This window comes from Rana temporaria, chromosome 1 (genome assembly GCF_905171775.1).
Source record: "Rana temporaria chromosome 1, aRanTem1.1, whole genome shotgun sequence".
NCBI lineage: Eukaryota > Metazoa > Chordata > Amphibia > Anura > Ranidae > Rana > Rana temporaria.
This window is the reverse complement of record NC_053489.1, coordinates 178,082,885-178,110,632: the sequence shown is the minus strand read 5'-3', so window position 1 is coordinate 178,110,632 and position 27,748 is coordinate 178,082,885. Positions and strand designations below refer to the sequence as shown.

Genomic DNA, 27,748 nt, shown 5'->3' with positions numbered 1-27,748 from the left:
AGGAAGAAGCTCACATGTGAATCTGGATTTTTATAATGAAGATATTTGTATACATTTAGCTTTTAAAGTGAATCTATGTAGGCAAAATTCTATTTTGGTAGCTTGGAAAGGCATTTGAATCTTAAGTTTTATTGTTGTGTTCTCATTGGGCGTTTCACCCCCCCCCCCCCTATTTATACTGGTATCCATTGTTACTGAGAAACATGAGCAGGAAATTCAAGGTTTTAGAATTATTTCAAGGTAGAAGCGAGAGGTGGAAATCTTCCAGGGACAGTTATCCAAGTGGGGAACTTGCCTCAATGTGGGAGATTTCCTTTAACTACCTGTTGTCTCTGGGACTGGAAGTGGGAACCACAACCTGACAGAAATTTAAATATTCCCAAAATAAAAACATATAAATACACTAGTTCTTTGGGTTCTGCAATGAGCATGTATATTTTGTTTTCAATTAAATATTAGAGTTCATTCACACAACGTGCAGTGTTGTAAATCCAGAAATCAATCTCCCTTGTTTATCATAACTTGGGACTGTAACATTAGCACTCTGTCATTCTGTATATGCACCTTCTGTTTTAGAAATGTAGCTGGATTATGTTTTGTTTTATGCTTTCAGGTATCAGTTTTCTTACCTACAAGAAGGTCCACCACTGTTATGCCATTGACATTGTCTATATGGAAACATTAGGACTTCAAACATCTGTGGATCATTTCTAAAACTTTTATAAGAAACAGACATATATTGGTGGCTGGCCCATCAAGCCTTTATTTTAGATAAAGAATATTTGATTATAAAAGTGTGTACAAAATCATTTATTTATTAAAAATGTACATATTTATATTCCGAAAGATTAATCAATATAAAATCAAGCATAACTTTACATGTTTCATATTAAGGACACAACCACAACAGACAACGTTCAGATAGGTGCTCTTATAGCATTTGTTTTCTTCAGGGTATGTTGGGCTCATAGGGTTCAGGGAAAATGTTATTTTGCTGCAATACTTTCTGAAGTCTTCCAATTTCTTGCTCCTGCAGAGTAAAAAAGGGTTTCAGCTCTGGTAACAGTTGTGAACATTACAAAGACTAAAAATTGTGCCAAGTTCCATTAAGTGTTTTTAATATGTATAGCCACTCAATCTGATTCAGAATGTTGGATTCTCGTAATGGTAGTTTGTTCATCAAAAGAATATGCCTCTCTCACGTTGGTGCCTTTTTATATGATTAATGGGCCCACCAGCAGCTAATCACAGACGCTGGGGCACAGCACCTTCAGTGCAAGCATAATGAGTATAATGGCCTGCCTATCTGCATGAAGGGGGGGGGGGGGCTATAATAACTGGGATGACTAAGCTGCACTTCTTAAAAAAAAATAAAAAAAAATCTTCCTTCACATTGTAATGCAATGTCACTGGCAGGTAAAAATTATCTTTGGATTGTGTATGTTCTATTTTCCAGATTACATCCGTTTGCCCCTCTCCAAGCACAATCCTCATAGACTGTGATCCCTATGGTTGTAGAAAACTTTCCCCCGCTCCCACTCAAACCTTCCTGGAGCAAAGGATTTAATCCAGGTATTGAAGCAAGGGGTTAGTCTGCTGCTTTGAATCCCAACTTAAAAAGGAGATATCTGGAATTTTTTGCAGGAGGTTTGCAGTTTAATTTTAATGGTCTTTGTTCTTGCCACTTCTACTTGGTTTCCCTATTATTGGGTACCTGATGCCCTCCACTTGTGGAGGTTAGTTTCATGACCTAGAAACCCTGCTGCTCTGTTTTGCCATGGCATGTCCTCACTGGCTTCAGCCCTCAAGCCTTGTCCTGAGCCGCAACACAACCTTCCCTACCCCTTCCATGTCTTGATACATCACCAACTTGCATGTTGTCAAAACCTAGGCATAGCAGGATAATTTCCAAATTTTGCATTGGGTGAAGTCGTCATCCTTTTGTTCCCAGGGGTTCTTGAGTAGTCCCCTCTCCTCCCCACCTGGGGTCTATAGGGGCTTCAGCACTTGCCTGCCCTGCTCAACTTTCTAAGCCTACACAGCAGCCTTTTTAGGTGGCTTTCTGATATCCCCGTGTCTACTTGCCCCATGTCATATCCAGGCAAGTTGATTTCCCCCCTTTCTGTAGTTTCTAATAACACAGTCCTACCCACTGGTCTGGAGAACTCTGGAATAGGTTCTTTATCAATCAACTTTTATTCTGTAAATCCTTTGACCTGGCCAAGCTTAAAGTGGAGGTTCACCCTCAAAACAATTTTTGACATCACACGGAGCTGTGCCATCCTACCGACAGAATGCCGGTGGTTGTTTTTTTTTTCTCTGCACATACCTCTTAATCACGATTTTGACCTCACGGTGATCCTGCGGGAGTGGGCATTCCCAAGCACTGCCTGTGATTGACAGGCTTCCGAACGGCGCATACTGTGCGTCACAGGTTGCCGAAAAAACCCGAACGTTGGTGCGGCTCTATACGGCGCCTGCGCACCGACGTTCTGTCGGCAACTTGTGACGCGCAGTATGCGCCGTTCGGAAGCCTGTCAATCACAGGCAGTGACCTCACGGCGGAAACCGTGAGGTCAAAATCATGATTAAAAAGGTATGTGCAGAGAAAATTCTGTCGGTAGGATGGCGCGGCTCAGTGTGATGTCAAAAATTGTTTTAAGGGTGAACCTCCACTTTAAGGCATTTTAATTAGGACACTGTACATCCTGGAATCTACTGAGACCTTGCAACTCCTGTGTAATTTTTTACTAAGGAGGGCTCCTCATCACCTGTTGAGACTCATGCATGGCATGGCCCTGTCGCCAAGCTGAGCCTTGTCTTTCTAAGTAAAGAGTTCCTTATAGCAGTGTTTCTCAATCTTTTTTCAGTCAAGGCACCCTTTTAAAATTATGGACAGTTTTCAGGCACCCCATTCCAAAATGTAAGAAATTATTTGAATAGTTTTACATAACACAAAACATCAACATCCACACGTAGGACACCCAACGTTAGAGGCAATTTATTCTTCCAATACACTTTTGCACACTGGTATTCCAATGTTTCTCTTCTCCCTCTTTTCCCCCCATCACTCAGCTAATATGACCCCAGTGCTGACAGAGAGGGGGTGGGTTAGTAGTTAGGACTATGGTGGCTAGAAGGTTGTAATGGTGCATAATGAACTAGAATATTTTATGATTATTATCAAAATGACAATTTAGAGAATATAAAATAAATTGTATGTCACATGACCAATAGGCATATTACCTGCTGGGAACACTGCTGTTCCAGCTGAAATACTCTGGCCAGTAGAGTCTCCTGCTTTTCCTTTAACTTGTTGATCTTCTCTTCTGCTCGACTTTTCACAGACAAAATGACACCTTTTAAAAACAAACAGGAAAAAAAAAAAAAAAGAAAGATTTAAATATTTATACATGAATGCATACATGCTGTGAGCTGAAGTGGTAGGCTATCAAAAAGATAATTTGCAGTCCTCTGTACCCCCTGTGACACCACCCCATACGTGGCACTGTTGGCATGGATTATTGTCCAAACTTCTGGTTACCAATGCAAAACCAAGTCTGACTACTCTGATGTGGTTCCACATTAAAATGTGTGGCCATATACATGATGCTGATAATACAGGAGTATTCAGCTCTGTTATCACCTTTCTGCAGCACAGATTAGCATACTATTGAAGGGCTAAATCTCCAACAGTTCTAATTAGCGAGTACCATTTTTGTGGACGTCAGTTCTTGGACTAATGTTTCCTAAACCTGTCCAATCCTTGCAACAGGGCTTATTTGTAGATAAGCTCAGAGTATGTACAGCTAGAATTGTAAAATGTCTCAGCACAATTTAGCTACCTGTGTGGAAATCCCCAAAACATAAAACTACTGGTCTAACATTGGGCAAAGAAAATAGGTTTACAATGCTTTGGTACATGGTCCCTTAAGGGAATGTACTGTATAGTCCTTTTCAAGTTTCTTTTTAAGATGCACATCTAAAAGCCAAGTTTGATTTAAGAATACTGGTATTAACCACTTGCTGACCAGCCGCCACAGTTTTACTGCGGTAGAATGGCACGGCTAGGCAAAACTACGTTATGTTACGTTGCTTCGTCTTTTGGCCACTAGGGGCGCACGCCACCAGCAGCTCGAAGCCTATGCAAGTGCCTAGCAGGCGCAATGTCCGCTGGGCACCCACGATCACTCGTGACCGAGCAAGAACTGGTTCTCTCGGGGAAGAAGAGACTGATCGTGTGTTCATACAAAGTATGAACACCGATCTCTCTCTCTCTCCCCCTAGTAAGTCCCCCCCCCCCCCACAGTTAGAACACTGTTAACCCCTTGATCACACCCTAGTGTTAACCCCTTCTCTGCCAGTGACATACAGTAATCAGTGCATTTTAATAGCACTAATCGCTGTATAAATGTGAATGGTCGGCGCCTAATAGAATGCACCGTAAGAGGAGTTATTATGTGTGTAATATGTCTATAACGGCTTGACATGTCTATTCGAAATATTGATTATTACTGAGAGTTGGTGGCCTTTTAATTGTATTGTTCCTATCACTGTGTGAGGACTGGAAAGAGGGGGCAAGAGCCAATGCTGAAGAAATGTACATAGTTTATTTTTGTGTGTGGCCCGTCGGGCCTTGTATGTATTGTTATGTCAAAAGCAATAAATACAACTTTCAAAAAAATAAATGTGAAGGGTCCCAACAATTTGTCAAGTGTCCAATTTGTCTGCCGAAATATCGCAGTCTCAAAAAAAAAAATGCCATACAACTATCCCCTATTTTGTAGATGCTATAACTTTTGTGCAAACCAATAACTATACGCTTATTGCGATTTTTTTTTTTTCCCCCTACTAAAAAATATGTAGAAGAATACACATCGTAATATCAGCCTAAAATGCAGAAAACACATTTTCTTTTTAAATGTGGGATATTTATTATAACAAAAAGTAAAAGATAGCGTTTTTCAAAATTTCATTTGAGTACATCATTGCACGACCGCGCAATTGTCGGTGAAAGCGACACAGTGCCAAATTGTAAAAAGTGCTCTGGTCAGGAAGGGGGTAAAATCTTCCGGGGCTGAAGCGGTTAATGTTTCAAGAATCTGGTTATGTATTGTTTGTAATGACAAATCTATACCAGGGCAGCTATATTTGCTCATTATATACTCGTGTTTGGCTATTTGCTTTGCAGTGCAACACATGTATTGTTTCTTCTGACACTGCAAGTCTGCTGCATTGAAAACAATGCAACCCCTGTAGGGCTGATAACTTATTCTTTTTAGGCAATATACCCTGCCTATACTGGACAGTATAAAACCTGCATACAATATACTGTCCAATATTTAATCCATTAACAAAAATAGAAGGAAACAAACATTTATCATGTCATATCAAAAGCAAAAATATGTGCACTGAAATGACTCTATAATTTACTTTTCGCATGTGTGCCAATGCTTTTTTGTTTACAGGTTTTGCATGACTATACAAGTCTATAGGTATGAAAAAGCAACTTGAGGCAGGTCAACGGAACATTTAATGCACCCGATAATGAATTCTGAATGAAAACTGATATCAATGCCACTGGCTTTAAGGTGTTCTTTTTATAGTATTATTGCTCTCAGTAGAAAATTCCCACTGTGTTTTAATATGTAATCAGACGGATTCTAGGCTCAAAATTGACCTTTCTGTAGGTATATAATTGTTCGATTTTATAATGTGAAAAATTGCTTAGTGCACCTGCTTCAATGCTATATAAATATATATTTTTAAGCCTAGACTCATTTGGAACAATTCTGTTTTACACTATATTACCAAACGTATTGGGACGCCTGCCTTTACACACACATCAACCTTAATAGCATCCCAGTCTTAGTCCATAGGGTTAAAGATTGGGTTGGCCCACCCTTTGCAGCTATAACAGCTTAAATTTTTCTGGGAAGGCTGTTTGGTCAAACATTCCCATAGACACACTCGTATTCTTCCATAAGCACATTTGTGAGTTCAGGCACTGATGTGGACGAGAAGGCCTGGCCCTCAGTCTCTGTTCTAATTCATCCCAAAAGGTGTTGTATTGGGTCAGGTGCAGGCCAGTCAAGTTCCTCCATAACTTTATGGACCTTGGTTTGTACTGGTCCAAATCATCTGGTGGAGGGGGGATTATGGTGTGTGGTTGGGCTTGGTCCCTTTGATCCAGTTAAGGGAACTCTTAAGGTGTCAGCATACCAAGGACATTTTGGACCATTTCATGCTCCCAACATTGTGGGAAGAGTTTGGGAATGGCCCCTTCCTGTTCAAAACATGACTGCACACCAGTACACAAAGCAAGCTCCAGAATGACATGAATGAGCGAGTTTGGGGTGGAGGAACTTGACTGGCCTGCACCTCAACCCACACAAATGCACTTCTGGAAGAATGGTCAAACATTCCCATAGGCACAACCTTCCCAGAAGAGTTGAAAAGAAAGGTATTTTATTGCACGCATGCATTTTCTCTTTCATTTCTATTTTTAACTGAATCGGTTTTTATTTTTAAACAAGGTAAGGGTTCACATACTTTACACACAATACATTACATTATTTTTTTTATAATGTTTTCTATTTACCATTCACAATTCTGGCTACCCTCCACAACCGGAGTAAAATGAGCAGCCCAACTGCACTGAATACATCTTCCCGGGTTACGTAGACGACGTCAATAATAAACGATATTATAACAATCACTGCATCAAAAACTTCAAACTTATGGTGGAAAAATTCAAGCCGGAAAGCAAACAGTTTACCCACAATTTCCAACAAGAAGAACGACAAGACGGAAATACTCAGGTAGTGAAAGATCTAGAAGAAAAAAAATAATAGCAACACATTTGTTAACTGGACACTCAGCAGATTACATGTTTCGCTTATCAAAGTGTTATCATAATTGAAGGAATGATTACTAGCTTCAATTAACTGGATGTAATATAACCTATGGTGACCAATAGGTTACGTCATTATTTTGCACAATTTCAAAAAAATCCCAAACATTAATGTATAATCAAAAATAAAAAAGGGTATGTGGTAACAGGATGAAATAAATCAGTTCAATGTACTGAAAGCTGTAGATGGATTTACAGTACAACGGAACCTTCCAGTAATAAACAGGATGGTGGTACATATTTTGGCACAGAAACACACATTTAGAGTGGCAACACTACTACATTTATAAGTTAAGGAGGTGAACTTCAGACCTAGAGGAAAATAAAAACGATATGACTCCTCTCAGTTAATACAAGGGAAACTATTTTATTAACCACTTAAGCCCCGGACCTTTAGGCAGCTTAATGCCCAGGCCAGGTTCTGCGATTCGGCACTGCGTCGCTTTAACAGACAATTGCGCGGTCGTGCGACGTGGCTCCCAAACAAAATTGGCGTCCTTTTTCCCCCACAAATAGAGCTTTCTTTTGGTGGTATTTGATCACCTCTGCGGTATTTATTTTTTGCGCTATAAACAAAAATAAAGCGACAATTTTGAAAAAATGCAATATTTTTTACTTTTTGTTATAATAAATATCCCCCAAAAACATATATAACATTTTTTTTTTACCTCAGTTTAGGCCGATACGTATTCTTCGACCTATTTTTAGTAAAAAAAAAAAAAAAACGCAATAAGCGTTTATCGATTGGTTTGCGCAAAATTTATAGCGTTTACAAAATAGGGGATAGTTTTATTGCATTTTTATTCATTTTTTTTTTTTTACTACTAATGGCGGCGATCAGCGATTTTTTTCATGACTGCGACATTATGGCGGACACTTCGGACAATTTTGACACATTTTTAAGACCATTGTCATTTTCACAGCAAAAAATGCATTTAAATTGCATTGTTTATTGTGAAAATGACAGTTGCAGTTTGGGAGTTAACCACAGGGGCCGCTGTAGGAGTTAGGGTACACCTAGTGTGTGTTTACAACTGTAGGGGGGTGTGGTTGTAGGACTGACGTCATCGATCGAGTCTCCCTATATAAGGGATCACTCGATCGATACGCCGCCACAGTGAAGCACGGGGAAGCCGTGTTTACACACGGCTCTGCCCGTTCTTCAGCTCCGGGGAGCGATCGCGATGGAACGGCTATAAACAAATAGCCGCGCCGTCGTCCTGGATCGCTCCCCGAGGGACCCCGACCGCCGCATGTAGCGGGGCGGGTCCCGATCGGACCCCCGACCCGCGGAAAGGCAAGGACGTACATGTACGCCCATTTGCCTGTACGTGCCATATTGTGGACGTACATATACATGCGGCCGTCGGGAAGTGGATAATGAGGTTTTAGGTACATTAAATTGTCAGTTTACCCAAAATGTTGGGGTATGTTCCACTCAGGAAGTCAGTTGGATGAGTGATAGAAAGTCTGTAACATAACAAGTCAAGCTAAATATGCATATGTCATAACCTGGATAAATGATATTGTAGTGAAATAGTGTCCACCATGTGTAAAAACTCCAATGAATGCTTGAGTTCTGTTCCACTATGCACTCACCAGAGATAAACACAACACACACACAAACACACCGGAGTTCAATATAAAAGGACACTTGCATGTCCAGGTAACCCGCAATGTCAGCACCCCTAGCCCATCCATCGGCTTCAGGTGCAGGCGCTGCCATCCTTACTAAGGACAACAGGAAGTGAAGCCTTTCGGAGTGGTCCTGTCTTCTGGGACCGGTGTGTCTCCCAGAAGGCAGGGGGGAGGCGGAGAGGGACTGTAAATACACGGAAGTGGAAGCAGGTACCTGGTGGGCCCCACCCAACATGTTTACCACACATGCATCTCAGGGGATACACCGGTGTGCACAAAACGTATCTCCTGATAAGACCGAGCCTCTGGAATCGCTCTGCTAATGCTCAGTTTGGTGTGTATTGCTAGAGAGATTTTTGGGGAGGGTACTTGTGATCAGCACTGGCAAGACAGAGGGTCAGGGGACCTGAAGCCTCATATGACAGTTAGAGTAGAATGAAAATTCATCCTACAAGCTCTAACCAGACATTGATACAAGTCACAAGTCACAAGACTGCTATATACTGCTGATGAGAAAAGTTTTATATTTATTCAAATAATTGCATTTCCATGTTCTGTGTACTGTGGGAGACCGGATATTGAAAAAGGAAGAGTCCTGGGTTTAGTAACACTTTAAAGTGTTGGATATTCTGCCAGAAAGCAGCATTTCAGCAGGGAGCATGCCATTTTATACATGAGAGACTTCACAAGTGAGGGTATCATCCACAATTTCATACCATCACACTTGAGGGTATCCTCCCCAATTCAGTACCATCACAAATGAGGGCAGCATCCAAATGCCTACCCCCATACATGAGGGAATTATTCACACTTTTGCAACACCAAAAATGAGAGTATCATCCATACTCCTGTGCCATCACACATGTGGGTATCATTCAGTATTCTGTGCCATCACAGATGAGATTATCAGCCACAATTTCATACCATCACACATGAAGAATCATCCACAGCTCCGCATCACCACACATGAGGGTATCCTCTACAATTCTGTAAAATCATACATGAGGGTATTTATAATTCCATAACATGCCAGTGTTCATGTCAACAACTCCGTCATGGAATGTCTAATGGTTTTATTTTTGCCATTAGGTCACACAGCGTTTGCAAAGTATATATAGAGTTGATGCAAAGCTGTATATGACACACTGTTTATCAAGCAACTATCTTGTAAGCATTTCTTGTATGCAGGGGATTACCTTTTTATTAATAAATGGTTTTACACTATGTAGAGCATGCCCTTGTATCCTTACATGTCCGCACTGCTACACGCATTCATCCACTGTCAAGGATCATCATGTATACCGAGAGGAGCCATTGTTGTATCCAGAGAGGATTTATCAGGCATTAACTGACTTGGCATCTGGTGAGTAGATTACCACAGGGGAGTGCATATGTTTTAATGGTGACGGAACTGAGGTTATCTATCCATCCACTATCATCTGTTGGGAGACGTCACACCGGGCAGTTGATTACATGAACTACCTGGGTGCCTTTCATTGTGAATGAGATCTGAATGGAATCCCACATTTGATCGCTTTTAATTGTGCTACAGTTGGATTTTGGACCTCTTAAAAACTGATCATCACCCCTGATTTTTAGTGGGGCAATTGGAGTCTTTACTGCAGGATATGAACTCGTATTTTTTGGAATCAATCAGATTGCAGTTCAAGTGCTGTTAATGCTTTATATAGTTCTTACTTGAAGCATCGTTTTTTTTTTTATGACCTTGTTTGTATTATAATAGCAGCTTCATTGCAGGTTACTTTTTATACTATTGAGCGCTGGGATCAGAAGCACCTTTGGAAGTTATTTGATACTCATTTATACATACATATATATGCAAAAATAGATAACAGAATAAAAAAAAAGGCCATACCAGCCTTTAATACAGCTGTCCATATGTGATACCACATCAAAGTGGTATGTGCAGGTTCTGCTGTAGCAAGAAGTACCATTGTGTAACATCCCCATATGGAAATAATCATAGTGTGTTGAAAGTAATGAACTCACAAAACAGACACTGCACAATACAGCACTGTTTGACCAGTTCATAGTATGGACTCCTTTCTTTGGTGGAAGAAATATAGGCGACACCATGGCAGATCAGCTTCTGAAAATGCTAGTTTTTTGTCTGTCATACCGTAGCATGAAACTGACATAAAACATACATTGTAAAACCTAAAACTACTGATCTGTACACTTGTTCCAGGTAAGTCACACAAAAAGTACTGCAGACACTGAATTATGACAGCCACGCAATAAGCATGCACAGAAGGAGAGGAGAGAAATGTAAGTCTACAATTTTTCACTGCAAGTTTCCTTTACGCTTCCTCACAGATTCTCTAGAAGTAGGATTAAACACACTTATTTCTAATTCTATTACTGGAAATAGTTGGATTGGTATGTAATATGCAATAACCATATTTCAGATCAGTGGGATAGCATCTTTGGTTCAGTTGCTACATGTGATTTGCATGATACAGATTATTCTTGGCACTGTGACATATGCTCACTTCTAATTACATATCAAGATGCCTACTCTGGAGGTATTCTCATTCATTGTAACCTGCTATCCCAAGATAAATTTATTATCTCCAGCATACAACAGTATAATCAAACATTAGGCGGTGCAAGTCTTTCCATGCAGAAAATTAGGGGGGGGGGGGGGGCATGCTTACGCAGCAAGAACAAAAGGCCAACCTGTATAAAAAGTAAGTGTCAGACACAATTCCACAATTAAAATTATCCAAAATATTCGATATGCAACCAACAGACTTAAAGTGGTTGTAAAGTCTCAAGGTTTTTCACCCTAATGCATTCTATGCATTAAGGTGAAAACCCTTCTGTGCTGCCCCCAAAACCCCCCCTTTTTCTTACCTGAGCCCAATCCGATCCAGCGATGTGCACAAGCCCAGATGCTCCAGCCACTGTCTCTCTCCTCATTGGACAGATTGGTAGCAGCAGGGGCCATTGACTCCCACTGTGGACTATCAAATCCAGTGACACGGGAGAAGGGCCAGGTCCCGCTGTCTGTGTGAATTGACGCAGCAGTGGGAATTGGGAGGGAGCCTGCACAGGTGCCCCTGTGGAAAGCAGCTTTTGTGGGGGCACCCGTTAAAAGGAGAGCCAAGAGCGCTGGTGGGGCGCCCCAAAAGAGGATTGGGGCTGCTCTATGCAAAACCCTTGCACATAGAAGGTAAGCATAACATAAAAAATAAAAATAAATAAAACCTTTACACTTTAAACACACACAATTCATATGAAAATCTAATACACTTGCCAAAAATAATAAGTAGTCGCCCTTGGTGGATAAGAGCTGTATTCCAGCCAAGCAGCAAAAACCTGGGACTTCAAAATTAATTAGATTTCTAAAAAAAAATCTAATATGTGGCTTAAAAAAGGGAAAAATACCTAGTAGCTAATACATGATGGAAGAATGCTAATACAAGAAGAAAAAAGGAAGAATGCTAATACAACAAGAAAAAAAAAAAAAAGGAAAAATAAATAATAAAACACAAACAGTTTAAGGATAAAATACATCTATTGTAATTTAATCATCAATACAAAGGTAAAATACACCTGTGTGTTCCAATAAAAGGTGTGCGATTTTAATATTTTTATTGAATTAGTCTATCAGCTGCATATGGACTAGAATATTTGTAAAAGAAGATTAAAATGTTGGCTGGTAATATTAGGCATTAAAGGTAAACATGGTTTCCCCTTCTCTGCGCAGCCTCCCCTATCTTTTCATAGCTGCCCTCCACATTGTCCTTACCTCTGGTATAATATGGTCAACTTTGTCCACCAAGAGTTCCAAGTCGAGAAGGACTTCAATTAGCACAAATAAGGCATCCAGAATAACAAGGCACACAATGACAATCTGTAAAGATAGGACAGCAATATTTAGTAAAAAAAATTCCCCCCACATTTGTACAGTTCAATCACATTAATACTACGAAGGAATCACAAGGGAATACAATGAGAAAGATACCAGGGAAGAGTTTGATTTTGCCTTGTCCATTACATTTTACATGAATATGCAAATAAATCCATCACTGACATGCTAAGAGAAGAATAAATCTCTATAACCATCTGTCTCCATTACCAGACCTCCATTCACTTAGCGTTCAAACAATGGTCAAATGGTTCTAACCCATACTTTTGTAGTTAAAAACAGGGTTACTATTTAAGGAAGGCAATACAGTACATTATAACCAAACAGGTTAATTATGAAAAGGGACTAAGGCCCCTTACAAATGTTTTTTTTTTCCATGGCCCATTTTCTTTACCTGTGATTACACCAATCAATGCAATGTATTCCTTTGACCCCTGTCCTTGGCTCTATTGACAAAACAAAAGGATTCGCCTTGGGACTTTAAATGAAGTGGGTAACGTTTCCGCCAGTAAAGATAACAGTAATTGTATAGTATATAATTTATTCACATGCGTAAAGTAAAATTGTTACATACATAAATAACACCAACAATTGCCAATTGAAACGACACATAAATAATAAATATTAGTACACAAGTATAATAGTGGACAGAGTACACGGGCATCGTACTACCCGACTAGCCTGGTTTCGCAAGATCCAGCTCGCTCTTCAGGGGTGTGTAACGCTGTACCACTGAGCTTGACCATGGCTACAAGTGTGCGGCCCCAAGACGGCAGCAGCAGGTGCCTCACACAGGAGCTGAGGGGGCGGAGTCAGAAAGGGACCCCTCCAGGGGCCAAACGGAGAGCAGGCATGGCATAGGTATAGGGATGTATCCATAGAGACCTCATAGTCCATAAAAAGTATAGACTGAGTATGGTGAATATCCCAAGAATAAAAGTAAGACACAGCAGGCAATCTCCACAGCTGTGTGTGTCCTCAGTGAGGAACTCACGTCAGTCATCTACGCCTACGCTCCCCGCCCGCAGGCATCCCCGCCCAGCAACCTCAAAAGGTAAGGCCTGATTCCTCCCCCGACCGTCATCCTCCTCCTTTGGGACAGTCCGCGGCCGTCCTTTTCAGGATAAGCCGCGGCTGTGGCCCTACAGGACGGAGCAACGGCCTAATTGCCTCTCCCTGCCACCGCTCTCGCCAATCCGCAATGCCCGTCAGCCTCTCCCCGCAACCCCCGTTCCCGCCAACCACAGCCCCCACCACCGCTCCAGCTAACCGCAACGCCCCGGTCACGGCGGCCGCAGCTAGGAAAGTCCCCGGCTTCAGCCGGGGCCTAGTGGTGTGCCGCACACCCGCCCCTTAAACATCATTCAAACCTGCCAATCCCCCCACGTAGACCTCCACCATCTCCCCGGTGCCCCAGGAGGACCCCTACCACCTCACCCCCCCACAGCCTCTGCCACCGGTTCGGGGCTAGTTCCTGGTTCGGCGGCCATATTGCTACACCTCCAACTACAGTGACACCTTTTTCCAAGCGACCCTACTCACCCTCCTGGACCCCTATTGCTGGGGTTTCTCTTTTCCATTCACCCATGAATTTAGGGGAGCATATACCCCAAGCCCCCCCCCCCCTCCGTTAGCTCGTCAGCTTTCAAATCCAGGAACTCCCACCAATTCACTACTTGATCCAGGCTTTGCTCGATCGCCCTTGAGGGATCAGGAAGGAATTTCTTCCCCATCGCTGCAGATTGACACAGCACAGGTAGGGTTTTATCGCCTTCCTCTGGACCAATGGGGAAGGAAGGTTTTAGCGAGTGGAGACCCACTTGGCGAATTTTTCCCCCATCAATTATTCAAACACCCCCCGATCAACATCGTCTTCCCTGCGTTTCTGCGACTATGGCTAACTTGAGATATACCGCAGAAACCATCCGGGATTTAAAACCATTTGCCTCAAGATTATCAGAGGTCACCATAAAAGATCTGAGTATCCAACTGTTAAGAATCGATCGACGGTCAAACATTATATCCATTCACCCCAAAAACAAAAATAAATCTGCGCTATCCAAATAAGCAGCCACAAACAATCCAGTAAAACAAGAAAGCAGTGAAAATATACAAAAACTATTTTGTGGCGCTGAAATGAAAAAGTGATGTAGTACTGAAAGTCTGTATCAACACCAAGTGACATGATGGATGAGTAATCAAATGAATAATTCCAAACACCACAGTGAATCAAAGTAAATGAATCAATAAAATAGTTGCGAAACGCGTCGGAACTCTGCTGCTGCCATGCGCTACTTTTTTATTGAGGTCCCTTTTATTCAGCAAAATTGTAAGTGTTTTTAACCGTTATTAAATTTCAACATTGTTACGGTATCACACTATGTGCCTTCGTTTTCCTTTATGCACTTTGGATACGGTCTGATCGTTTGAGAGTTGCCTCCAAGTTGCCGTTACTCCCCCCTGTGCTTGTTTACGTGATGTCTTCAGGATATCCTCCCAATTGTATATCCAGATCCGGTTGATGTGGTCTTCACCAATTTACATTCAGCTTGTATTGACCCTTTAAGCATACGCTTATTTGGGTTCAATACCTCTGGTAAGCCTCCGCTTATGGTGGTGATTATTTTCACAATTCATTTACTTTGATTCACCGTGGTGTTTGGAATTATTCTCTTGATTACTCATCCATCAACCGTTTACTTTCAACATCTATTGTTATTGATTTATCATACATGGACTTTTTCACCTGACCACACTTTCACTTGGTGTTGATACAGACTTTCAGTACTACATCACTTTTTCATTTCAGCGCCACAAAATTGTTTTTGTATATCCATTCACCCCAGCCTAAGCGCATATCATGCGCTTTGGTCAACACAAGATCGGCAGTAAAACACTGACAAGAAATCTATGATTTCATCCTACAATATGACCTAGACTGCCTCTTTATCACAGAAAGCTGGCTTACAGCCGACTGTAACACCATTCTAGGAGAACTGATGCCAGCAAATGATCGTATTCAAACGCAAAACAGAGTGGGGCAAATAGGGGGAGGCCTGGCGGTGATCCACAATATTCACCTCTCGATCACCAAACCAGTCCTTTAAAACCCTCTTGCATTCATGGAAACCCTCACTCTGCAACTGCAAACAAATCCCCAAGACACTGTCCACATTCTTCTCTGCTATAGATCTCCCAGTCTAAAAACACACCTTCTCACGTCACTAACGGAGTTCATCTTCACCTATACCCTAAACATCAAACACCTCTTGATTCTTGGGGACTTCAAACTCTGGGCCAACTCCTCACTGGACCCCGACGCCTGCATCGACCATCTGGATGGTTTAGGTCTGCAGCAACTAGTACATGGGCCCACTCATACCTCAGGTCATACGCTCGATCTCATTTTCAAACAAGATGTGGAAATCGACATCGTGGAAAATGAGCCGCAACCATGGACAGATCATCATGCTATTAAATTCACAATTACCAATAACAACGATAAAACCGGTGACAACTCACTGGACTAGATCTCAGAAGAAGCTCCACTCGGAACTCTTCAAAACAACACTAGGGAACAAAATAAAAACAATCTAACAGCAGCAAACAGCCACAGATACTATCAACGCCATCAACAAGGCTCTACTACAGTCAGCTGACTTAGTAGCACCAAAATGCAAAACATGCATCCGGAAAAACAACGCCAGCTGGTTTAATAACCAGCTATCGTTGCTAAAGCAAGAGCGTAGAAGAGCAGAAGCTGCTTGGAAAATAAGCTATTCAGAGGAAAACCACACTACTTATAAGATAATACCCAAGAAATACCACAAAGAAATCTTTATGGCCAAAAAAAAAAAAAAAAATCACATCTCCAACACCATTGCAAATGCCCTAAACTGCCCCCGCAAACTCTTCAAACTGGTCACTCAGACGATGAACCCTGTTTGTTTTAGAGGCCCCCAACTCCAACTCGGATTATTTCATCAATAAAAATTGAAAAAATCCGTGTAAGCATTCATCCAAATAGAACCGTCAGCAACCCCTCCCCAAAGCTCAAACCAAACACCCACATAAAACCATCCCAATCAACCAATTTCTCTCTAAAACCAATTTCCATTGAGGCCACTAAAAATATCATCGGTACTCTGCCAAATAGCTCAGCGCCAAATGATATCATCCTCACCAAACTGCTGAAAGAGTGTCCCGACATATTGGCACCATCTATCACGCAGCTCTTAAACCAATCATTTAAGGAGGGCACGGTGCCCACCTTGTTGAAACAAGGTATGATAAAACCAATCCTAAAAAAAAACACCCTCGACCCAAAAGATCCAAACAACCGTCGACCCATAACAGGCCTAAATGTCTTCTCCAAGGTAATGGAGAAAGAAGTTGTACAACAGCTACAACTCCATCTAGACACCCATAAATTACTCGATCCGTTTCAATCAGGTTTCCGTCCTGGTCACGGAACAGAAACAGCACTTCTCAAAATATGGGATGACGCTCTTGAGGCAGCAGACGAAGGAGAATCTTATCTTCTGGTACTCTTGGACCTAAGCGCTGCTTTTGACATGGTAGACCACGGATTACTACTGACTCGGCTAACTGAAGTAGCCAGAGTCACAGAAGGTGATTTAGCTTGGTTCTCCTCCTTCTTGGAAAACCGATCACAAATAGTGAAACTGGGGCCTTTCACTTCTGAAAAACGGACGGTATCATGTGGAGTCCCTCAGGGATCCCCTTTGTCACCTGTTCTGTTCAATATTTATCTCCGCCCTCTTTTTGAAATCATCAGCAACCAGGAGTTACTCTATCACTCTTATGCAGATGATACACAACTGTATTTTCGCATATGCAACAAAAAGGATCATTCTCTTGGACTTGAGAAATGCCTTACTCTGATAGAAAATTGGTTGACAAAGAGTTATCTTAAACTCAACGGTTCGAAAACAGAACTTCTCCTGTTTCACGCCAACCGAAAAAATCACCCAACGACAACATGGTCACCCCCGCCCATTCTGGGTAAAACTATCACCCCTAGCTCCAAAGTCAAAAGTCTCAGAGTCATTTTTGACACCTACATGACAATGGATGCACAAATAGGGTCAGTAGTCAGCGGATCTACTACGCAGACTCACACCCTTTATCCCGAAAGAAGACATTGCAGTTGTGGTGGGAACAATTATCAATTCCAGACTTGACTATGCAAATGCCCTCTATCTCGGACTCCCCAAATTCCAAATCACTCGTCTGCAAGTCGTTCAAAATACGGCCGCTCGATTAGTGACCGGCAAAAAAACATGGGAATCAATCTCACCTTCTCTCTCTTCATTGGTTGCCGGTAAAAGACAGAATCTCCTTCAAAGCACTCTGCCTAATGCATAAGTGTATTCAAGGATACGCCCCCCAATATCTATGCGAAAAAATAAAAGCTCATAACCCTAACCGTATTCTGCGATCCACAATTCAAAACCTTGTCCAGATACCCAAAGCCAGATACAAGTCCAAAGGAGATCGAAGGTTTGCAGTCCAGGGACCACGACTGTGGAATGCTCTACCAACCACCATACGTTTGGAGGTGGACCACTTGGCCTTCAGGAGAAAGATTAAACCCCATCTCTTCTGAGGTCAAAGGGTTTCACCCACGGAATGAATACAGCGCCCAGAGGCGATTCAGTTCGCATGTGTTGCGCTATATAAATTTTTCACTCTCACAACAGGAAGTGGAAATTATGTAACAGAACATAGGTCTGTAAAATGGTTTTCAATGGATGAACAATAAAATGTATGCCAATGTACATAAATGCAACACAACATGCTTAAAAATACAATGCACACAGAAATGTATATTACTAAACATGCATTTTTATGGGTAGACTCCCGAGGTTGGCCGCACACTAGGTGATTTTTTTTTTTTTAGAAAAGAGGAGACTATTAAAAGCCTTTTTATTATGATCACATGCTAGAAAATCTCCAGTAACCCATGATTAATTACACATGTGGTATAAGGCTGGATTCACACCTATGCAGTTTTAGTGCTTTTTGCATTTTGCAGATTTGCACTACAGTCCATTTAACATGGTTTCCTATGGAACACGTTCTGTAGTGAAAATCTGCAAAAAGCACTAAAACTGCATAGGTGTGAATCCAGCCTAATACCGGAGCCCTTCCACTAATGGAAAACAAAGGAAATTTATGACGGCACAAAAAAACACAACTCACATGAAACTTGTGACAGCCAAAAAGCCATTTTAGGGCATCCCGGAAAGTGTAGGACGACGTAAATGGGTGAGGCGTTGCAGGTTTTTCTTCTGGCTCTGGCTGCTTCTCCTCATCTTCTTCATGATATGGTTTATCATTTTGCTTGTCACCAACAGAGGTGAAATGCTTCAGGTACTTGGACATCTTGTGCTTAAATTACATACACATCACTCTGTATAACAAGACAGAACAAAGCAAATATACGTTGTTATTTACCTTGTTACACAAGTCTATTGCCATATACATTCTTCCTCATTGCTAGCAATTGCGCCACCATTATTTGTTCTCTTTTTTCCGTTTCCATTTCAGTGCATGGGTGTATAATCAATTAAACTTATGATATTCGTTCTCGGTTTGACAACAGAGCACACATTACTGAACAGCAGAATTTGGTTGTACTATACAGAGTGGACAATAGCATATTAATGACAGCTGTTCTCTATGGCTCTGCAGAATTCCTTGGACACTCCATAAGCTGAGGCTACAACACAGAAGGTAATGCATAAAGGTTAAGGGTGTGTAAATGAATAGGGGGGAAAAATGGCCAACTCTCACTGGCTAAGAGGATTGGTAGATCCATGCTGTCTAAACTTACAGCATTTCTTACGAAAAGCCTCGGGAACTGTGTGTGTGTAAGTGTGTGTGTCTTATATCAACAACTAGGGTTAAGATAAAAGTCAAATGGAGCAAGTGTTTACGCTGGGCAAATCTGTTTACCACCAAATAGATCAGGCCTTGGATATTACCCAGTATGCCCATCATACCTCATGCATACCCACCTACACTATGATACTCATTCACGGAACACCTTGCATTTCCTCAAGCAATGCAAAGCATTCTCTGATTGGACAAGGTGCAGATTGTGATGTCACCACCCCACCTCTCCAATCAGAATGCTTTATTCAAAGCACAAGGAATTTTATAAAAGACGCCTGTACCAAGCAAGCAACCCAAGTATTCCATATATAGAAGGGCAGCCTCTTGGCATAGGATCCAAAAGACAGTAAAGACCACAGTAGTTGTACTACAATGGATTCTCTCACAAGGACCCTTTGGTTAAGAATATGAATAAATACACTGGTCCAAACTATGCAACAATTTTGAGTCCTCGGATTCAGGTTTAAAAAAAAAAAAAGGGGGGGGGGAGAACGCCCCCCCCCCCCCCATCACCCAAATGTACACCATTTTAAAGTAGTAATAAACCCAAAACAAAATATGTAATATATTGCAGCGTACCAATCATTCAATGTGGTGGCTGCATAACTATTTTTGAAGGCTTTTGGCCCCTTGGTGATCTGGCCAGTAACACCTCCAGTTATAGAGTGCACCCACTCTGGAAAAAGGAATTTGGATAAAAAGTTTTACGTTAATAAATTAAAAGCAAGCATTGTAACCACCCCTGCTAGTTTTAAATGTCTCATCTGTGTAACTGATACATTCTGAGGGAGAGCTTGGTCTTTTGAAAAATTAACAGAATTGTTAGCTGGATCACCAGATGAAAATAGAAGAAAAATAAACCTAATGCCGTGTACACACGACCGTTTTTCGGGTTCTAAAAAATGAAGTTTTTTTTTATGTCATTAAAAACAATCGTGTGTGGGCTTCAGAGCATTTTTCATGATCTAATTTTTTTTTCTAACACGCTCTATTTTTTTACAACGTTTTTAACGTTGTCGTTTTTAAGGTTGTAAAAAAAAATGATCGTGTGTGGGCTTTAACGACGTGAAAAAAACACGCATGCTCAGAAGCAAGTTATCAGACGGGAGCGCTTGTTCTGGTAAAACTACCATTCGTAATGGAGTAAGCACATTCATCACGCTTTAACAGACTGAAAAGCGCAAATCGTCTTTTACTAACACAAAATCAGCCCAAAGGGGGACACCTGCATGGAACTTCCCCTTTATAGTGCCGTCGTACGTGTTGTACGTCAACGTGCTTTGCACGATCGTGTGTAGGCAAGGCTGTTTTAATGATCGGGTTGAAAAAAACTTTTTTTCTAGACCCTTAAAAAACGTAATTTTTTAGAACCCGAAAAACGGTTGTGTGTACACGGCATAAGTGTAAAAAAAGGAATGCAACCAGTACATACAAGAAATGACAAGCTGCAATATAATAAAGGTTTGCTTTTGGACTTAATTTTGTTTTAAGAGAAAATTATTAAAGTGGTAGCAAACTCTGTACTACCACTTTTACCTACAGGTAAGCCTATAATAAGGCTTACCTGTAGGTATAAAAAAATATCTTCTAAACCTGTAAGGTTTAGGCGATATTCCCCCCGCAATGCGCAGCTGACTGCAGCGGCGCATGCACAGTGGGGATCCTCGGCTAAAGGGCCGACAAAACCGCGTGTGTTCCGGCCAGTCCCTTTATCAGAACACTAGCTCAGCAGGGAGATCACAGTACTAACATTGCATAATTAGTACAGCAAGCTCTATAAAATATTTATAAATATTTAATTTGGCCAAACAAAATTAAAATATGTATAGGAGTTCTCCACAAAACTAACCCACTGTAAATAATACAAATAAATAATAATTTTGTTGAAGGACAGTGACATTTTTGTCAGATCAAACATAAGAGGGAAATTCCTAAAAGAATAATTACCAGTTCTAGACAAATGATTCAGTCGAGTGTATAAACATTGTAAGTGTTTATATTCCAAACACAAGAGATAGTATCGGTTAGCAGTCTCACAAAATTGCTTACCATGTTTTGAACACAAACACAACTTGTACACTATAGCAAAGAAAATAGCGCTGCGCTGTAGGTGGGGGATGGGAGAGGTGTGTCGAGGAAGTAAAATGGTCTGTATGTGATAATAGCACTACAAACAATATAGCATCAAAGGATAATCAGTGAACTGGTTGACAGAAGTAAATCACTTCTATGCATAAGTGCTAATAGAAAAACTTCATGAGCTCTATATAATGAAGTGAAAGAAAACAATAAATAAGTGATAAAAAATACAATTATAGATATACAGTGTGCGTCACACAACACCCAAGTGGCTGGGATAGGCTAAGCTGAAAAGTCCATGCAGCAGAGCTTAATATTAGAAACGAGAATATAAATAATAATCAAAAGTCCAAAAATGAAATCCAAAGTAGGGAGTGCTGGTGTAGATCCCAACATGTAAGGTGAGAGAAAAGGATGGATATCCAGTAATCCCTTCAGGGTGAATGAGGATGTCCCCTTACCTTACTGCTGTAAGGTAACAGCATATAGGTCCAAGTAAACTTGCCAAACGTATCTGTAAAGGTGGTTATCCAGATAGGCTCGGATTCAAGGAAACACAGGTCCCTCTTGGTGGTGATGTCTCAGGATGGCCAATGACTCGCACCCAGAGGGATAAAGCACCAATAGTGTGATACCGTTTTTAAAATTTATTTAGCAGAAAGAATACAAACGAATACTCACATGGTAAAAGGTAAAAACAGGCATATAAACAAAGGAAAATAGTTCGCCAACGTCACCTCCGGTACCTCTCGGTGGACTCTTACGCGTATTGGTCACTCTGCGTGACTTCCTGAGGAAGTCACGCAGAGTGACGAATACGCGTAAGAGTCCAAGTTTACTTGGACCTATATGCTGTTACCTTACAGCAGTAAGGTAAGGGGACATCCTCATTCACCCTGAAGGGATTACTGGATATCCATCCTTTTCTCTCACCTTACATGTTGGGATCTACACCAGCACTCCCTACTTTGGATTTCATTTTTGGACTTTTGATTATTATTTATATTCTCGTTTCTAATATTAAGCTCTGCTGCATGGACTTTTCAGCTTAGCCTATCCCAGCCACTTGGGTGTTGTGTGACGCACACTGTATATCTATAATTGTATTTTTTATCACTTATTTATTGTTTTCTTTCACTTCATTATATAGAGCTCATGAAGTTTTTCTATTAGCACTTATGCATAGAAGTGATTTACTTCTGTCAACCAGTTCACTGATTATCCTTTGATGCTATATTGTTTGTAGTGCTATTATCACATACAGACCATTTTACTTCCTCTACACACCTCTCCCATCCCCCACCTACAGCGCAGCGCTATTTTCTTTGCTATTATTTTATGGTTTGATACACCTTTCAGTGCCGCAGCTGTAAACCCTCACCCTCCCCCCCCTATTCTTTTTGGTAGCGCGGTAATACCCATTTTTCCAACTTTTACACTATACATTCAGCAAGTTCACTTAAATTGCATGCCACTGGTAATAATGTTTGTTTGTGTATTTTATAAAAAAAAAAAAAGATTTACAAGATGGGGCTAAATGAGGCACAACACAGACTTGAAGGCTTGTCAACTACAGCAAACACGAAGGTGAATAAATAAAAACTTTGATTCAATGGAATAAAATGAGCTTACACCGCAGATGGAAAGATTAGACATTATGGAGGGGGAGGGGCGGCCCGTCCATTAAGGGTGCACGGTCGCCGTCGCCTCTTTCACGCCACCCCCTATATGTAGAATGGATAGATTCAAGCCTAGCATGAATCTATACATGGCCACCCCCTATTCAGGCGTCTGGCCCCTTTTCGGATGCCGGGCACCTGAATTACAGTGGTGGGGTTTTTTTTTTTTTTTAAGCACCCGATTAGAGCCATAGGCATAGGTGTGCGCAGCCTATTGCATTAGGGTGTGCACCCCAAAGCTCAAACACACACTACCGATCACTCACCATGTTCATTCAGAAAGGGAAGGGGCTGATAAATACATATTTACCGGCCCCTTCCCTCGCTTATCCTAAAACATCTCTGCAGCAACAGCTGGCAGGCGAGGAGAGGAGGGAAGCCAGCGGTGCTACAGAAGGAAGGAGTGGGGAGCCAGGGCGGTAGGGTGAATCTGTGCTGCACACAGTGCCGATCCTGACCTCCCTGGGGCCCTAAGCAAAATTCTGCTAAGGGGCCCTCTAACTGGTCTTCACATATATTTCTGCTTGAAAAATGCGCGTTTCATTTTGTGCACACGCCCAACGCCTGATAACACACCCAACGTGGTTATCTTTTATAGGCCAAAAAGAGCCTGGAGGTACACCGTAGAGATTATGAAGTAAAATAGTAGGGTTGTCCCGATACCACTTTTTTTTGGACTGAGTACAAGTGCCGATACTTTTTTTTTACATGTGTCCCCAAATGCAGCCATGTCCCCCCACAGATGCAGCCATGTCTCCCCCCACAAATGCAGCCATGTCTCCCCCCACAAATGCAGCCATGTCCCCCCCCCCATATGCAGCCATGTCCCCCCCCCATATGCAGCCATGTTCCCCCCCCATATATGCAGCCATGTTCCCCCCCCCATATATGCAGCCATGTCCCCCCCCCATATATGCAGCCATGTCCCCCCCCCCATATGCAGCCATGTCCCCCCCATATATGCAGCCATGTCCCCCTTACCTTACATGCTGCCGCGCCGCCACTTGGTTAATACAGGTGGGGAAGATTACAGCTTTCATTTGAATAGCTGTAGTCTATCGCGCCGTGCTGCGTATAGACACTCCCCCTTGCTTGGGTTTGGACAGTTTACCCGAGCAAGGGGGAGTGTCTATACGCGGGAAAGACTACAGCTATTCAAATGAAAGCTGTAATGTTCCCCGCCCGTTTTAACCAAGCGGGGATGCGGCGTAGCAGCGGGCGGCGGTGGGGGGAAGTATTCTATTTTGGTATCGGGGGTATTTGCGGAACAACCCTTTCATCAATGCCAATAATCAAGCCCCCAGCATATGTCAGGGTCAACAATAACCTTAAGTTAGTGGGGTAGTTAAATATAAAAAGTCAACAGACACAAAGAAGCCAGAGAACCATCCAAAAACTCAGTCACACATTAATAACAGGCTATGCAGTCCGGCACATTGTCCCATACCCAAAAAAAACTACAAAATGTGCTAATGCTAATTATCACCACAATAATTCAAAGCAAGCAGTAAAAGCATAAAAATATCAGTAAATAATATATAAATTAAATATTTGATAAAAACGATAAGTGTAATCTGTGCACTATGCAACAAGCATAGAGTGTGTATGTGCAATGCATGGAGTGTGCAGCGAGCATAGGGGGTGTATGGGGATGCATGGAGTGTGCAGCGAGCATATGGGGTGTATGGGGATACATGGAGTGCGTCACGTTAAGAGTGCAGAGCTGAGGGGTGCGCTATTTACAGGAATTTACAAAGTGCAGGATTCAGGCTTGTGCTACAAAGTGCAGGGTTATGGTGTGCTACACACAATGCAGGGTTCAGGAGTGCGATACGCACACATGGCATCAGAATGTCCTTTAATTTTTCAATCCATTCTTCTTGTATTGTGACACCAGCAATGATGAATGGATGGATAGATAGAGATAGGTGAATGAATGGATAGATGAAAGCGTGCATGGATAGATAGAGATAGATGGATGAGTAGATTGATAGATTAGCAGATGGATAGAAGAGTAGATAGATAGATAGATTAGCAGATGGATAGATGAGTAGATAGATGAATAGATAGATGAATGAGTAGATAGATAATTAGCAGATGGACGAGTAGATGGATGGATGAGTAGATAGATAGATAGATAATTAGCAGATGGATAGATGAGTAGATAGAAAGATGAATGAGTAGATAGATAGATAGATAATTAGCAGATGGATAGATGAGTAGATAGATAGATGAATGAGTAGATAGATAAGCAGATGGATGAGTAGATAGATTAGCAGATGGATGAGTAGATAGATAAGCAGATGGATAGATAGATGAATGAGTAGATAGATAGATAATTAGCAGATGGATAGATGAGTAGATAGATAGATAGATGAATGAGTAGATAGATAGATTAGCAGATGGACAAGTAGATGGATAGATGAGTAGATAGATAGATAGATGAATGAGTAGATAGATAGATTAGCAGATGGACAAGTAGATGGATAGATGAGTAGATAGATAGATGAGTGGATGGATGGATAGAAGAATAACTCAGAAATCCTGCATTTTCTCCCTTTCAGAGTCTCTGCAAGAATCATATGACTTGTGCTGGCAGAGAGGACTGCTGGTGTCAGATTACAGGATAGATCTTCATAGTGTTCTCTGGTAACCTTCCCCCCACACTGTAGAAAGCAGTTTGTTCTCTCCATGCTGGCAGCAGTGCAGGCAAACAACTCACTGTTTCTTAGTGCTGGGGCTGAGGAATGTGTCCCCCAGCCATAGCAGGCTGTGTTCTCTCATCTCTACCTTTTCTCTCCAGCTGCCGAGTGCCGACATCTCCTCTTCTCAGAAATCAAAGAAGGCGGGCTGGGGGAAGGGGGCGGGTACAGTCTTCACCATTGGCTGAGGAGGCAGCAGAGAAGTGGATATCCATCCACCTCTGAGATTAGCCTGTTGCCGGGTCTAGCTAAAGATCACTGGCTTCTGCGGCCGTAGCTGCTGTATTCTTCCACAAAAAAAAAAAAGTCCCAGCTTCCAGGCAGCAATAAAGAAGATACCGGCAAGGAAAAAAAAAACCACTAACATCTGCAACTACTACCATGTGGATTTTGGGGGTGCTAAAATAATTCCTGGGAGAGGGTGGATCGGCCCTGGCTGCACAGAATGATTAGGCACACCTATGGCCATAGGCCTCAAAAAAGGTTGACTCGGAGAGCAGAGCATTGCTCTCGGAGACCCCCCCCCCCCCCCAGGTCTGTTAGAAAAAGCAAATGTATATTTGCTTTCCTAACACGGAATCGCCTCTCTGCCAATCAGGAAGCACAGGTCAAATATCTGATTGGCTAAAGGGACAGGCGATCCTATTGGGTGCCTAGCAGAAGGGAAGAAAAGGCTGCATATAATGGGGCACAGTGAGGCTGCATTTGATGGAGCACAGTGAGGCTGCATTTGATGTTTTTTTTTTCAGTTTGTTCCCCCCATCCCAAAAAAAAGTATTGAGCACCAGCCCCCACTGATGGAGTGTTATACACACACACACAGTGAGAATATTGGACAAATTATCGTTTTGTTTTTTTGCATGCTAGTTTCATATTAAAAACGAAGAGGTTACTAAACATAAGAAAATTCTCATAGGACAGAATACAACTTTGGAAGTGATTTAATGTGTTGAATTTTTCCGAGCATGCGTAGTCTTGCTCTTCTGATTTTTTTCCGGACAAATATTGTACGGATTAAAAACGAAAGTCGTGTGATCTGGTATCGTACAAGAATTTTCGTGTTTGTCCCTATGGATAATTTCGGATGAACTGTTGTGATCGGCTCTTGAAAGCCGTGTACGAACAATAAGATTATAATATGATCGCTTAGAAAGCGGTATTTTTCATTCCGATTTTCTGATCATTTATTATAGGCATTATTAATAGACATAATTTGTCCAGAACTGTTCAAATTTTGATCTATAATCCCTTCTGTTCAACAGAAGCCAATTGTTATGCCAATAGTTTACAGTCTATGGGTATTGCTACGGTGGATCACCCTCATTCTAATAAAGCACTCTACCTTATGTACTGTTGAATTATATAATGGAACTTGCCATGGAATGCCTCTATGAAACCAAGCAGATATATATTGAAATTCATGAACAGTAAGAGCCGGTTCACACAGGGGCGGCACGACTTCGGGGGCGACTCGGCCAGGCGACCTGAAAACGACTTCCAAGGCGATTTGCAAAATGACTTCTGTATAGAAGTCAATGCAAATCGCCCCGAGTCGCCCCCGAAGTAGTACAAGAACCTTTTTCTAAGTCGGAGCGACTTGCGTCGCTCCTATTAGAACGGTTCTATTCACTACAATGGGACGCGACTTGTCAGGCGGCTGTGTCGCCTGACGAGTCGCGCCAGTGTGAACCGGGTCTAAAGTGTTTACGTTTTATGTATATTTGTCCCTGGCAGGGCCGTCTTTAATATGGTTTGGGCCCTGGGCAAACATTTTTTTTGGGCCCCCCTCCAGCTTATTTTGGGCCTGGCTGGTTCACATGTATGTTTTGGCAGCCCTCATTTGTGCAGGTACAGCAGCCCATTGATTTGAATGGGCTGCCATGCCTTTGTTTCCTGCAGAAAAAAGGTGCATTCAGCATTT

At 41.8% G+C, this 27,748-nt stretch overlaps 2 protein-coding genes across 3 annotated transcripts in view; one reads left to right on the top strand and one right to left on the bottom strand.

Moving 5' to 3' along the window:
• Positions 1 to 5,562, top strand: part of TCTN1 (tectonic family member 1) — a 90,010-nt gene extending 84,448 nt beyond the window's left edge. Inside the window, exon 15 of one of the 2 annotated variants that reach the window (XM_040346620.1) lies at positions 5,469 to 5,562. The gene's annotated coding sequence lies outside the window, so the exon portion shown is untranslated. Of the gene's footprint in view, positions 1 to 613; positions 834 to 5,468 lie in introns of those variants that run through there. The other variant, XM_040346612.1, reaches the window with a different exon arrangement.
• HVCN1 (hydrogen voltage gated channel 1) lies at positions 740 to 25,999 on the bottom strand. Its single transcript, XM_040346632.1, has 6 exons — positions 25,916 to 25,999; positions 18,672 to 18,882; positions 12,327 to 12,431; positions 6,602 to 6,833; positions 3,247 to 3,359; positions 740 to 1,030 (listed from the first exon to the last, which is right to left on the bottom strand). Exons 2-6 carry the CDS (start codon positions 18,852 to 18,854, stop codon positions 950 to 952), a joined length of 714 nt encoding a protein of 237 aa, XP_040202566.1. The 5' UTR covers positions 18,855 to 18,882; positions 25,916 to 25,999; the 3' UTR covers positions 740 to 949.
• Between the last annotated feature and the right edge of the window lie 1,749 nt (positions 26,000 to 27,748).